The sequence below is a fragment of the Hippoglossus hippoglossus genome, chromosome 20 (assembly GCF_009819705.1).
Source record: "Hippoglossus hippoglossus isolate fHipHip1 chromosome 20, fHipHip1.pri, whole genome shotgun sequence".
NCBI lineage: Eukaryota > Metazoa > Chordata > Actinopteri > Pleuronectiformes > Pleuronectidae > Hippoglossus > Hippoglossus hippoglossus.
Genome location: NC_047170.1, coordinates 13,193,316 through 13,207,988, shown reverse-complemented (window position 1 = coordinate 13,207,988; position 14,673 = coordinate 13,193,316). Strand labels below are relative to the sequence as shown.

General features: G+C 44.3%; 2 protein-coding genes across 2 annotated transcripts; both read left to right on the top strand.

The window, feature by feature from the left end:
* The first annotated feature begins 652 nt into the window (after positions 1 to 652).
* Positions 653 to 6,648, top strand: agtr1b (angiotensin II receptor, type 1b). Its single transcript, XM_034571939.1, has 2 exons — positions 653 to 1,048; positions 5,210 to 6,648. The coding sequence occupies exon 2, from the start codon at positions 5,317 to 5,319 to the stop codon at positions 6,403 to 6,405; it is 1,089 nt and encodes a 362-aa protein (XP_034427830.1). The 5' UTR covers positions 653 to 1,048; positions 5,210 to 5,316; the 3' UTR covers positions 6,406 to 6,648.
* Positions 6,649 to 7,606: 958 nt separating this feature from the next.
* On the top strand, positions 7,607 to 12,679 carry cpb1 (carboxypeptidase B1 (tissue)). The gene is made up of 11 exons (XM_034571938.1): positions 7,607 to 7,736; positions 8,374 to 8,449; positions 8,756 to 8,880; positions 8,973 to 9,072; positions 9,165 to 9,266; positions 9,350 to 9,454; positions 9,540 to 9,650; positions 9,787 to 9,877; positions 10,430 to 10,632; positions 11,960 to 12,044; positions 12,309 to 12,679. Exons 1-11 carry the CDS (start codon positions 7,672 to 7,674, stop codon positions 12,494 to 12,496), a joined length of 1,251 nt encoding a protein of 416 aa, XP_034427829.1. The 5' UTR covers positions 7,607 to 7,671; the 3' UTR covers positions 12,497 to 12,679.
* The last annotated feature ends 1,994 nt before the right edge of the window (positions 12,680 to 14,673 follow it).

The window sequence follows — 14,673 nt, the reverse complement described above, 5'->3', positions numbered from 1 at the left end:
TCAGCAGCAAGGGCCTCAGTCACACTGAAATAGTCTGGACAAAGAGAGCTTGACCATGGGGAGTTGTCAGACAATCACACACATTCACTCACTCCTAACAATACATCCACCTTGACAAATGAGTGACAACTGAATCACACACTAGAAAACGGGAAATAAGCGAAAACTCCACCCTCCACCCTCCCAGTCCCCCCCCTTTCACGTCGCCCCCCTGATGGACCCTGATCCAAGCCAAGGGCGAGCTGGAGGCAGCTATTAATACAGTGTGTCGACAGGCCCAATCACAATCAGAGCCTGGACGTCCCTTTCATGCTGTGCAGACGACAAGGGACAGGGGACTGTCCTGGGATGAGAGATGATACTGGTGGAAGAAGAGGGGTGCTCGAGATAATAAAAGTAAAGTTGACCAAAGTGCAATGTGCGAGCGTGTGTTTGTGTGTGTGTGTGGTTACTTAAACTGTGTCGCTGAATTAAAAGCACTCAAAGGGTTGTGCAGCACGCAGGCCCAGATTTGGCACTTTAATCAACCTTACCTGTCAAGAGCAGCAATACATTTTAAATGAAAGAGAGAGTGTGTGTGTGATCAAAAGCAGACGTTAAGAGAGAGAGAGAGAGGAGAAATGGTACTCTGGGAGAAGGAGGAGGAGAGGACGAGATGTACTATTGTGTAAGATCTTGTGTGAGTTTGTGTGTGTGTGTGTGTGTGTGTGTGTGTGTGTGTGTGTGTGTGTGTGTGTGTGTGTGCAGACCAGTCCAGAGAGAATTGGGCCGGGACAATACGTAGCTGACTCCCTCCAGTATAATTCATTCATTATTGTGGTGTGTGTGTGTGTGGGAGAGAGAGAAAGCGTAGTACGAGTGGGTGGGTGAGAGTGTATGTGTGTGTGTGAGAGAGTGAGTTTGTGTGTCAGACGGTATTCCTGCTCGTCTCGCTCCACCAGTTAAGTTGAATCAGAGGCGGTCACTGGCACACTGCGGTGGTCTCTCTGTCTCCCTCTCTCTCTCTCTGCTCCGAGAGCATCAGCAGCCTCCTGGTTCAGCACCACAGGTAAGATCACACATTACTTTCATCTGAGAAATTGAACTTAACCCACTTTTAAAAAAATAAGTATGTTTTATTTTAGACATCTCGAAATGTTTCTGTAGTTATTTATCTCATAATTTCTTTGCTTAAAAATCACTGCTATTATCTCAGGAAGCCACACTTGCAGGGAATGAAAGCAAAAAATACAAAATTGCACGTTATGGATGTATTCTGCGACTTGTCCACTGCCACCTGTTGTTGCTGTTTGTTCAACTTGTTCATGTGCAAATCCTGTGTGTGCAGAGCCTTTAAAGCAGCTACTGAACCCCCGTCTGCTCTGTGCACACTGTATGAAGAGAGGGATGAAGGTCTGAGCGAAAGGTTCTTCTCTAACATGACCTGGTCTCATATGGCTACAAATAACTGGATCCACTTCCTGATAAACACTTGCTCTGCGCTCTTTGAAAATCCTCGCTGATGAAAAATGTAATCCCCGAGACGGACGGGGGAAAATGGGAGAGAGTGAAGAGGGCAGTGGAATAACAGTGACGGGGAAAGCTGGGGAACAGAAATTTAATTTTCAGCCTCATCAGTGTGAGAGACTGTTGAAGAAAAGAGAAATGATACGTGATATTAGGGATTGAACAGGTTGAGAACGAGAAGGAAGAAATCACTGCAGACAATATGCTCGTAAACCAAGAGTTATTTATGTGTTTCACTTTTATAGGTGCTTATTTTCCCCACTATGAGTTAATATGGTCTGTTATTGCTGTTCGGAGAAAGTGCAGGGGGCACGATTCCTAAAATGCATCACAGGAAACGAGGTGAAAGGCTTCACACACAGACGTCGCCGCTGTTTAATTGTGCAAGTCACATGAAAGTGGAGTGTTGTAAACAGAAAAATGCAGGCATGGTATCTGAAGCCAATGTTTCCATTAGCTCCTCTCCTGCAGGACACTGTCGCTCTCTCTCTGTCACACACACACAGACACACACTTAATATACACGTGTGAAATCTATAGATGTTTAATGAGAAGTGTGTTGGTTTGTTGCATCGCACTTCCTCCTGTCTCGTATCTTACAGGGAGTCACTTCAGCTAAAGAGTTTTTGAAGTAGGAAAGTTGACCAGCAGCAACTTCACTTAACTGCTGTGGTGCCAGGCAATTGAGAAATCTGCAATTTCTTTTAAAGATGCACTAAACAACACACTTCTCATTTAATATATATAGATATACCACATAAGTATGTGTTTGTCTGAAGGGAATATTTCTATTAACTCCTTTGCAGAACACAGTCGCTCTCTCACATATACACACAAACACACTTATGTGTGTGTTTATTCTAAAGGACAAGTTTGTCAGTTTGGTGCATTTTTAAAACAAATTGCAGTTTCCTTAATTGCATGGCACCACAACACTTTGGTGAAGTTGCAGATGATCAAGTTTCCTACAACCTGCGTTGACTCCCTGTAAGATGAGACAGGAGGAAGTGAGATGTAGGAGGCTACACATGAGGCGCTCCGCACTCTCAGGCAGCCATATTATACCTCTACAGGGAGTGAGTGAGAAATTAAGTTTGTTGATGTTGGGTAGATGGGTGTTAAATTTGTAATCCTTGTCAGAAGATACAGGAAACTAAGGGTCCGGTTCAAAGCAGCGCTTGTTGCAGAACGCGGTGTTGACCCTGAGGCCTAAATGAGCGAGTGATCATGAGGCGGGTGGCTGAGGTGGTGTGTTCCCAGTAAGATGAACCTCACTTTATAATGGGTTGATATAAATCATTAACTCCATCAACCAGCCGTTTTAGTGGCTCGCTCTCTGGGCAGCCAGATGGTGGTGCTCATGTCGGAGCCGTCAGGTGCTCGGGCCGCAGATAGCTCTGTTGATGGGAACTCAGACTCGCCCGGGTTGTGACTTTAAACCTTACTCGATTTAGCTTCTTTTTTTTCCTTTTTTTTTTATGAAATCCCAGGAAGTGGCTGATTTTATAACCCCGGAGAGGGATTATTGCTGGAATGTTGCTTCTGCAGTGTCACTGAGAACTCAGCCACCGCACGGCTGCAGAAAGACTCCCCGTACTTCCTTCCAGATGAGATCTTATTCATTGTGTTTGCTAACAGCGCGGGTCTATTGTCTTGTCCGAGAGGATGCAGCTTGGCCTGCGGACCTTGTGGAGTTACCTTCCTGTTTGTGGTCACTCAGGGTTTATGGCTGTCGTTCAGTAATGTGCCAGTATATAGCTCACCGGACTAAATCACCTGCTTCTGCGTCACCTTCTGCCTGTGCCACCTCACCTTTATTACCGGGCTCACTTACATATATAGGCAGCAATAACTTTCAGCCGTGTTTATACTCACTCACACATCCTCTCGCCTCGAGCATCTTCCTCATGGAAAAATACTGGCGGACTAAAATGCCAAACCTTCCAATAATGGTAAAAGGCAAGCAGCGTCCATTTTCTGCCATATTTCCATTTGCGGTCACCAGACATCTTCTATAGCGGAGAGATTTTCTAAAATCTTCAAATTGCGATACGTGTTTTGTCGCTCTCGTCTGCGTGGTTTAAATTTACAGCCACCCACTGTTATAATCATTAAAGAGCGAAAACACGCGTACGGCAAATCTAAGCAGTGACATCTGTGTTGGTGCTTTACCCCGTACACCTACTGCACTCGGGCCTGTGCAGGAAACTCTCAGAGATATTTCATTATTGTGTTGCCCTTGGCACCCACACATCTTCCACACTCAACAAGCCCCACATCTGCAACCGATACGGCTGTTGCTTTAGTGCAGCGAAGGTTTTTTTCTTTTGTTTTAAAGAATTCATCCACTGTAATCTTGTGGAAAATGAGGAGATCTCAGACCTGGAGATAAAATAGTTCTAGTGGAGGGGCTCAGACTGTCTTGATGCCAACCAGAGGGCGGCAGGAATGCAGGTATAAAAGGTATTCGTGCAGTCAGATCTCTGGTCAAGGAAAAAGCAACTTTTCAATATTGTCTAAATAAATATACATCTTCCCTATATGTTGTACACGATGATTTCACTGTAATGGAAGAGAGGCACATCCTGACGTTAGGATGCCATCTTGTGGCTGGACGCCTCCTCAGTTTAGTCAGAGTGGTGATCAGGATTTCTATTTCTATTCAAATTAAATAACATCAAATGTATTATAAAACTAAATATCCAGCTTCCTATTCTAAAAACAGCCCATAATATGTTGTTGTATAATATGTACGTCCATTTCTGAGCTCCGTTTTCTTTGGTTTTTAATATGATCACAAATGTGTTTTAATTTTCAAGTAATTAGTGACTTTGCAGCAACAGCAACATTATACATGAGGCTTATGCTAATATTATTACATCAGCCGCGCTAATGATGCTCACTAAGCTGTTCTATTAAAGATAAAGACTCTAAACAAAGGGGAGAATTTCTTTTCCCTTTTTTTTCTCCCCCATTTCACATTCAGCTCATACAAATGAACCAAAAACTCGCCCTGAGGCATATTTTCCGCAGCACGCAGGTTTTATTTTCTCACAGAGCAAAGTTTCCACAGAGCCGAATCCCTGCTGTCCTGTTTGTTTAGGTGTGTGCTGATTAGAAGTTCTCATGCTGGGTACAATGTATCTCCGCACACCGAGGGTTTGAAACGTGACATGTCTTTTTACAGTGACTGGAGCCTCAACCCGCTCTCTTCGCTTTCCTCCCTGCTCCCTCAGTACCCCTGTGTTTAATGGCGTTGTTATCCAAGCTCGCGCTTTGCCACGCAGCCTTCATTAACACAGGTCATAACACGAGGCATAAACGTTCTCCTTCCGGGTGCTGACGGTCCAGCCAGATGGACGGGCCATTTGATAAAACACTGTACAATTTTACTGTTGCCGTTCATTAGCCAGAGAGACGATTTAAAGAAGATGGCAGCACGCACTCTGTCTGAATAATGACGCTTCAAAGTGCATTTTTGGAATATTGAATAACATGCAACATCTGTTTTTCATGGCTTCTTATTTTACAGAAATAACATAAAGCGTCAGGATGGCTTTAATGTGCAGGTCTTTAATGAGCTGGTGTAGGACGAGCACTTTCATGGGTGCTCGTGTGGATTAGCGTTTATGGGCCATGCCAGCGGTAACGACTGCTCCTCTCCTAGACTGCCTGTGACATTTTTGTTGTGTTTCTTTTATAGGACTCGCTGAGGCCCTCGCCCAAGGCCTGTATCAGTCACCACAGACGCACCCTGCTGACACGGCCCTCTGTTTAAAAAGTCCCAGGATCTGGCACTAAAAAGGGAAAATGTCGAATAAAACTGGAGCAGCGACGGGTGGCATAGATCTGGCATGCGGCATGTCTGGAAACCACAAATTCTTCTTCCTCCTGATACCCATCGTCTATGGCTGCATCTTTGTCATTGGCATTGTCGGGAACAGCATGGTGGTGGCTGTCATCTACTGTTACATGAAGCTCAAGACCGTGGCCCACATCTTTGTCCTTAACCTTGCGGTTTCTGACCTCACCTTCCTCATCACTTTGCCCATGTGGGCCACCTTCGCAGCCAGGGGCTATCACTGGCCCTTTGGAGGATTCCTGTGCAAGGCCAGTGCCGGGCTGGTGATTTTTAACCTTTACACCAGCATCTTCTTCCTCACAGCGCTCAGCATCGACCGGTACCTCGCCATCGTGCACCCAGTGCGGTCCCGTAGGTTCCGCACTGTGGTGTACGCACGTATCACCTGTGTAGTGATCTGGCTCTTTGCCTTTATGCTCAGCGTGCCCACAGCTCTTACCAGGGACGTCTACAACATCACGAACCCTAACACTACGGTGTGTGGCACTCTGCACGTGAACAATGGAACCCTACCGCTGAAGGAGCTCCTGCTCACCATCAGCCTCATGAAAAGCTTGCTGGGCTTCCTGGTGCCCTTCATCATCATCATCACCTGCTACTGCCTCATTGGTCGAGCACTGGTAGGGGCGAGACACATCCAGAAGAGCTCCCGTTCACGGGACGACGAGGTCCTGCGCATGCTCGCCGCGGCTGTCCTGGCCTTCTTCCTGTGCTGGGCGCCCCATCAGGTGTTCCACTTCATGCAGGTGCTCACCCAGCTGATGATGGGGAAAAACTGTGCCCTCTTGGAAATCATTGACACAGCCGTGCCCTTCACTATCTGCATCGCCTACTTCAACAGCTGCGTCAACCCAATCGTGTACGGCTTTGTGGGGCACAACTTTCGCAAAAACTTACTGCGGCTGTTGCACTGCTCGCCAGTGGGACCCCATGGGCCTCACCCGAGCATCAGCTCCAAGATGAGCACCCTGTCCTTCCGTGCCTCAGAGGCGCTGAGTCTTACAGCCAAAAGTAAGGCCTCCACCGACGTTAAGTGATAAAAAAAAAATGGAAAAACAAAAGAAAGTGGGTACAAATTCACTCTCCCTGCTCTTTTGGTCTTTTGTTGAGAGTCAAGGGATAGAGACATTCCATGTTTTTAAAACCCCCCAACTGTATTAACAAGCACTGAACTATGGAGAATGGCTGTAAAGTTGTAATCATGCCCCCTCTGAGTACATCACCGCCGACACGTGTCACATCCATGCAGGCGAACGCTTCTGTCAGTGTCACAAAGAAAATTTAAAAAAAACTGTAATAAACCATACAGAGAATTCCCTTGCTGGAAAAAAATCTATACATGATTACAGATTGCTTTTGCCATTATTTATATATAAGATATGTATGTACTGCAGGATTCCGTCACCATTATACCTTGAGGATACAGTGAAGTAGCATATTGTGCAGTGATAACCATTCTGTGTGCTCCTCAGGGCCTCAAACTATCTGACACGTTATCATGCGCTCACCACTCGTGCATGCTCTGCCAGCAGTTGTGTACATGGAACAATTTGATCTGTGTAGCAAAGAACATGATGTAAAATCCTACCTGCTGTTAACATATTCGACAACTTGTGCCTATATGTTATATAGTACAGTTAAATCATGTGATCTGTGTTGAAGCTGTATGATAAGTGTTTATAACTGCCTGTAATGCTGTTTCCATGTAACACACTGTATGAATAAGAGTGGTACACACACACACACACACACACACACACACACACACACACACACACACACACACACACACACACACACACACACACACACACACACACACACACACACACACACACACACACACACACACACACACACACACACACACACACACACACTCCATGTTGGGTGATCAATGTCAATATCTATGGTGGTTGTATTTGTCATATTTAAACATGTTGATAGATTTTTTTTTTCTACTCTGTAAGTGTACAGTTTGTGAATATATGAATTAAATAAAAGAATCTGAAAAAACAAAAACCTGAGTTGATTCTTTTTGATTGAGAATAAGAAAATCTAATGGCTTCGGCTCCACGTTTTCCCGAAAAGCGCCTCTCACATCAATTAATCATTGACTATGCATCATGCAGGACCCCCCCGTTCCTCCACCTAACACCTAAAAATAACAGGTGTGCATTAGGGGGGGGGGGGGGGGGGGGGTGTATGACACGTTGCTGCATCACAGATGGGGATTGGTGGATGGGTGACAGGTCAGGGGGTTATAAGAGCCGTCCGGGGTCCAGACCGGCCTCACTCCCAACATGAAGGTCCTCCTGCTCTTTGGATTGGTGGCTGTTGCCCTGTGTGACAACACTCGCTTCGAGGGGTAAACTTTGAATTCTGCAATTCATTCTCTTGTATGAAACTATGACTGTAATATCAGGTTTGCAGGGCAGATTGTGCCTCTTCTTTAGCTCTATGTACTACACACAGTGTGTATCATCACCTGCTGGCTGTGTATCATAGTAATGTGGTAGACTCAGTTTCAATGCAATTTCCTTATTAATCTAAACAATGTAAATGTTAATATTTATGCACGTTGCCAAACTAGTTCCAAGCAAGACGGTATTTAACTTTTAACATTGGTCCCATCAGCTGAGAGGAGGCCTTCCAAGAAAGACACCTGACAGCTGTAACTTCGTCCAATTTATAAGAACTTATTTATGGCAGTTCAGAGGTGGAATTTAGCATTTTCAAAATAAAGCAAATAAGACTTATTAGGGTTATACTCTTAAAGAATATGGAGGTTAAAATTTCTCGTTAAAGATAAAACCAAAGACCTCTGCTACAGTGTCATTAAATAATTGAATAAATCTCCACAGTCCATTTCCCTATTGTGACATTTTTACAGGTTTTGGACTCACAGTGTTTTCGTAGTATTATTTTACTATTACCTGTAACACAAACCATCATTCCTGTGTCTCCTGTTCTGTCTTTGTGATCGTTGTCTTGTTCTTCACCAGTGAGAAGGTCTTCCGACTGAAGCCCGTGCTTGACGAGCATGTGACGCTCATTAAGGAGCTGGCTGAGAGCATCGAGGTACCTGTCATGCTTTCACACACTCACCCCCATCCTTAACAGCTGCTATCCTCACTCACTGCAGGGGTTTCACTGGTCCGTTAATGGTGCTGGAGTTCTCCTCCTCCTCTGGACCTACATTCTCCTAATTTACTCAATGAATGATTACAAATTTCCATACATGCTTAGATCAAATAATTCCTCTGGTATTTTAACATTTAATATGTCTTTCAGTTTGTCACATGAGAGGATGAGGTGCTGTGTTTTGGATTCCATCGCTTGAGCGTTTCAATGTGTCCATGTGTTTGACTTTGGCGCCATCTGCAGGTCGACTTCTGGAGGCCCGAGAACGCTCAGCTGGTGACGATCGACATCGATGTGGACATCCGCGTGCCTGCCATCTACCTGGATATGGTTTACACCCTGCTGCAGCAGAGTGACATGGAGCAAGAGTAGGTCACGGGACAAAGATACAACAAATAAAGCATCTAGGTTTTATGCATTAGAAGTCTAGGGTGTTGACACTGTTCTAATCCCTCATCAGGGTCCTTATTGAGGATCTGCAGTCTGCTGTTGATGCTGAGGCTGATCAGGGGCCCTCTCCCAGAGCCCACAGCTACACCAAGTACAACAACTTCGACAAAGTATGAAGCAGGAACATTATCAGCCAAAATGTCGACCCATGATGTTTGTTTTTTTTTTCTTATTTCTTATTCGCCCGGCTTTTTAATTTCAGGTCCAGTCCTGGATCGCCTCTATCTCCTCCTCCAACCCCGACCTCATCAGCAAGCAGGTGATCGGAAACACCTACGAGGGACGTCCCATGACTGTTCTCAAGGTATGTCAGGCATAACACGATGATACGTTTCTAACTTTCCGTGTAACTCTATCTAACGCAGGTTTCATGATTGTGTTTCACAGCTCGGGAAGAAGTCCAGCTCCACCAAGCCCGCTATCTTCATGGACTGTGGCATCCACGCTAGAGAGTGGATCTCTCCTGCCTTCTGCCAGTGGTTTGTCAAGGAGGTAAGGAGGACACGTGGACATGGCGAGCATTTATCCAGATGTTTCCTCTGATTACGACTCAAACCTTTTTCCCAATCCTCCTCAGGCTCTGTCCACCTATGGCAGTGATTCTCAGATGACCAGCCTGCTCAACCAGATGGACGTCTTTGTCCTGCCTGTCTTGAATGTTGATGGCTATGACTACACCCACAAGAGCGTATGTTTCAATTGCAAGCGTATATATATTTATAGTTCAGCCCAACGGAGACTTTACTGTATTGTTGTCTTAGAGAATCTGTTGATTTGTTAGTTGCAAGCCTGAAATGTGTATTTTATCCACTTGGGAACTTTAGAACAGGATGTGGAGGAAAACTCGTTCCAGGAAATCTGGATCCAGCTGCATTGGAGCCGATCCCAACAGGAACTTCGACGCTGGCTGGTGCTGTAAGTGTAACATAATACAAAGCTATATCTTATTAGGGAGTGTTGCACTGACATAAAGTGGGAGTTCCTAAAATGCAATTTGGTTATATCTTCGACTTGAATGATACTCAGTGGAACGGTCCCCTTAAATTCAATCAAGCCGCACCAAATTACACACACTTATAAATATATCGGTCCCTTAAATATGCCAGACATATTTCATCAAGATCCATAAATTATTAAATATTAAAAATGCCATGTTAAAGAAAGTGATTTTAAAAAATCATCAAAATTTAACAGGTTCTTCCCTGACTGATTTCACATCCTTCCACAGAGTTTCATGTTAATCTGTCGTGCAGTCTTCACGTAATCTTGCTTCCAAACAAACAAACATACAAGCCAACCAACAAAAAAACAGACACACATATTTTTCCAACTCAGCCCCTCTAGTTTGTTGCTTTCTGTTACAAACGTATCGTCTCAATCAGAAACCGTGAGAACCCTGACGACAGCGCAAGGACAAGCTTTTCTCAGAAATGTACTCTTTTGCAACGATGCCTTTTTTAATTTCAGCAATGGGAGCCTCAAACAACCCCTGCAGCGACACCTTCTGTGGTTACACCCCTGAGTCCGAGATCGAGGTCCAGAACGTTGCCAACTTCATCCGCAGGAACAGGTCCATCATCAAGGCCTACCTCACCGTCCACTCCTACTCCCAGCTGCTGCTCTTCCCCTACTCCTACTCCTACCAGCTGGCAGCGGACCACAGCGAGCTGGTACGTCACCACTGAACACACTGGCTGTGTAAACGAACATGCCTGGTCAGTCACAATGACTATATAATTGTTCATCAGGACTGTGTCACATGCATCACTATAGTGAGCAGCTCTGTACAGCTGTGGTGGAAGTGTTTACATCTGGAATGCAATAAGAACAGATTTACAGCATCACACATAAGTGTATTCAATTTTAGATGAATCAAAAGACTCATTCTTAATTTTTTGTAAAAGTAAGATTATGTCTACATAATTTATTTATTTATTAATATTATATAAAATATATACTAATAATAATAATAATACTAATACTCATAATATTAATACTTTTTATTTGTATAGCACGCTTAACAATTCTTATTTAGAATTATAAAACAGATACAAGCAAATAACTATATACATATATAATAATCACAAATTGAAATATAAGATTCACGTCATAAAGCATGTGTGAAATGAAGCACTTAATTAGATGCAGACTTAAAGCGTTGAAAGTGTCTTTATCAAAGGGCGCATGTGCATCTTGATTAAAAAAATATCAGCTAATCAGAACTTTCTTATTTCAATCAAATATTCAATGTGTCCCCCCCCCCCCCCCCCCCCAGCACCAAGGTGTTTCCAAAAGCTGAAGCAGGAATTCAGCCCATTACGACTCTTATCTAAAGGACACACCTAGCTGCTGCAAATCATTTACTCCCCTGCTCTAATGCCTCGTTCTCATGGCTCTTTCACCTCTCACTGGGGTGTCCGAGGGCTGCGTAGTTAACACTCACACCCCTGCTCCGGCTCTCTCACACCAACTCAGGCATGATCACATGTCTCTGCCTCTCTATTATTCCAATTACTCACTTGTAATTTTACACTCTCTGTCCTGACACATCACAGAATAAAACTAAAAAAACTAAAAAAGAACTCTGGGGATACGTCATAACTCATCTGTCCGTCCAGAAATATCATTTCCTGCTGGTGCATCTCTCTGAGGGTTTCATTTCCTGCTGGAACTTGCTGAAGCTTTTTACTATTTTGCTGTAAACATGTTTTGTTTGAAGCAGAGCAATGCATGGCGAATGCTGCTGTTGCTCAACTCATTACATTCAGGTGTTCTGCTTGGTCTGGTATGAGCCGCATCTGATAGTCGCTCACGTTAGATGTTGCTGGGTAACTGATGCATGTTCTCTGATGCTGTTAGGGGCCAATAAATTCAGGAGCACAACAGTTTTTTATTCGCCAAAGTGTTCTGTAGTATATATATGAATATATCTAGATTTGATATGGTCAAAACCCTGGTGATTGCTTTTGATATGTGTGTTTTCTCTCTGTTTTGTAGATGGAGGTTGCTGAGGGAGCCTCTGCTGCCCTGCGCAGTCTGTACGGCACCCGCTACACCAGTGGACCTGGTGCCACGACCATCTGTAAGTACAACTGCATAACTCTCCTTGGGGAAATATTGTATTGAAAGGAACCTTGATCGTCTATTTTCACCTCTGCTATTATGCATTCTGATGTGTTCACCATACACGCACCCTTTGTTGCCTCAGAGGAAATCAGGAGCCAAGGCTATTTCCAGCAAACAAAGGATTTTTTGGCCCCCGATTTGCATAAAAACGCACCCAGGCTGACCCAAGTCATCAGCATATCCCACTCTGAATAATCCCTCTCTGCTTGTCTGCCCTCAGACCCTGCTGCTGGAGGCTCCGACGACTGGGCTTATGACCTGGGAGTGAAGTATTCCTACACCTTCGAGTTGCGTGACACTGGTCGTTATGGCTTCCTGCTGCCCGAGTCTCAGATCAAGCCCACATGTGAGGAGACCATGCTGGCCGTCAAGTACATCGCCGCCTACGTGCAGAAGAACCTCTATTAGGGAGCCGAACTGCCAGGACCCCTGCCAACTCAGCTCCTCTGTACCAGCCCCCAGCACCATCCAAGCTCTCAGCCAATCTCCAGCCCGTATCCATGGATACGGCCACCACCCGCCATGTTTCCTCGCTGTGCTTGACAGAATGTCAAGATGAGTGCAAACAATAAAATCAATGATCCATCCCCACATGCTGAATCTAATTTTTTCATGTGTATATGACAGCGTAGTGTCTGGTGGACTGAGAATGGAAATATGCAACAAAACAATGAAAGTTACACCTCATCACAAACAGGCCTGAAAACTGCTCTGCTGCATTTATTGAAATTATAATAATTTACTTCAGAAAATATTTCACGGTCCGGAAAATTATAGTGCGCCACTGAAATTTAACCAAGCAATGGGGCCCTGGAACATTCAATGTCGAAGATTTAAACGAGTCAGTGCTTCAAGAAACAAAAGGCTCCACCAATTTACTGTATCAGCCCCTTTGAACCCCGGTGATCCCTCTTGTTCAGCTGGCTCGGTTCCAGTGGTGGATGCTGGCTGGGCGGGGGATCAGCCTTCAAGGATTGTGGTCCAGCAGCACAGTGTGTGACGACCACAGAGCACGCCTTGGCAGCGTATCCACTCTACCAAGCATCTGCTTGACTGGAGAAAATAAAGGAGCCAAAGATCAGCGGGGAGTTTAACTGCAGTGGCTCAGAGTCGTGAGGCAGAAGGGAGAAAGGTGAAGTTCAGGGACTGTTTATTTTTTTTATTTTATGACAAATGCAACTCTGTAAAATCTGGAAGTTTTAAAAATTAACGATCCTTAAAAATCAGCAGAGAAAATGGTTTTAGGAAACGTTCTAACAAATATTTATTCTATGTGCATTTTAAATACCAGTGTGTAGAATTTAGTGGCAACTAGTGGTGAGGTTGCAGATGGCAACCAACTGAATCTGCAGTTATAAGTTAAATTGTCCTCTTGAGATCCAGTTGCCTATTTGGTTTGTCCACTCTGGGCTACTGTAGAAACATGGTGGTGTAACATGTCAGCCTTCATGGAAGAGGACCTGCACTTGATGTAGATATAAAGGCTCATTCTAAAGTAACCAAAACACAGTGAACCTTGTATACAAATGAAAATAACACTATGTAATGTTTCTGGCTAGCGATCCTAATATATATCCTACACACTGGACCTTTAAAGTACACTCATGTCCATTCATCCATTATCTATGACACTTATCCTTGACCTGAGGGTCAGGAGGGGAGCTGGAAACAGTCTCTGCTGACACAGGGCCAGAGGGGGAGGTTCACCCCGGACAGGTCGCCAGCCTATCACAGGACCAACAGAGACAAACAACCATTCATGCACACTCTCACACCTACAGTCAATTTAGAGTCTCTGCTTAACCTAACCTCAGTCTGCATGTCTCTGGTCTGTGGGAGGGAGCTGGGGAAAGCCCAGCCTCAGCCAAGGATTCCAACTTGGAACCTTTTTGCTGTAAGGCAACTACCTTTTAAATTTAAAATTCAAAAATAAATACCGTAGGGCTCAGTTTATGCCCTCTGCTCTGTATTAGACCAGGGTCCAAAAGCAACGCTACAATACTTGAGCTAAGAATTTATACAAGGGCTCTACTGAGGCCACCAAAAATACACCACTGTTGTGTAAGACAGCCAGTGGCTCCCACACTGCCCTGCTGCTCGGTCTTTGCACCACAAGATGGGGCCAAAGTGCGAGATTTAAATTATGGAACATCTTGTTCCTGATGTCAGCGCCTCATTGCAGTATCATAGAATAGAATAGAATAGAATAAATTAGATTTGAAATGAAATAGAATGCATTTATTGTCATTGCACATCTGTACAATGAAATTCAGCGTGTCTCCCTCAGCGTTACACACAATATACATAAAACACGCAACAGAATCAGAATGCATCACATATTTAGTCTACAATAAAACAAAAACAGGAATGGATACAAACAATAAATGCTCACATACATACAGTGTATGTGAGCACTTATAAAAGTTGTGTAGTTGTATGAACAGTATATTGGACTGAGACAAAGATATTGCACAGTATTCTTGCACTAACCCAAAGAAGAGTGACATGAATGACGTGAGTTCAGTTCTTTGATGGCATCAATATCATTATCATCATCATCATCATCATCATCATCATCCTCCTCC

Coding starts and splice junctions, on each gene's coding strand:
- agtr1b (XM_034571939.1), top strand. CDS start 5,317: ATGTCGAATAAAACTGGAGCAGCGACGGGTGGCATAGATCTGGCATGC.
- cpb1 (XM_034571938.1), top strand. CDS start 7,672: ATGAAGGTCCTCCTGCTCTTTGGATTGGTGGCTGTTGCCCTGTGTGAC. Junction 9,073..9,164: donor AGTACAACAACTTCGACAAA/GTATGAAGCAGG, acceptor TTTTAATTTCAG/GTCCAGTCCTGGATCGCCTC. Junction 9,878..10,429: donor CTTCGACGCTGGCTGGTGCT/GTAAGTGTAACA, acceptor TTTTAATTTCAG/CAATGGGAGCCTCAAACAAC.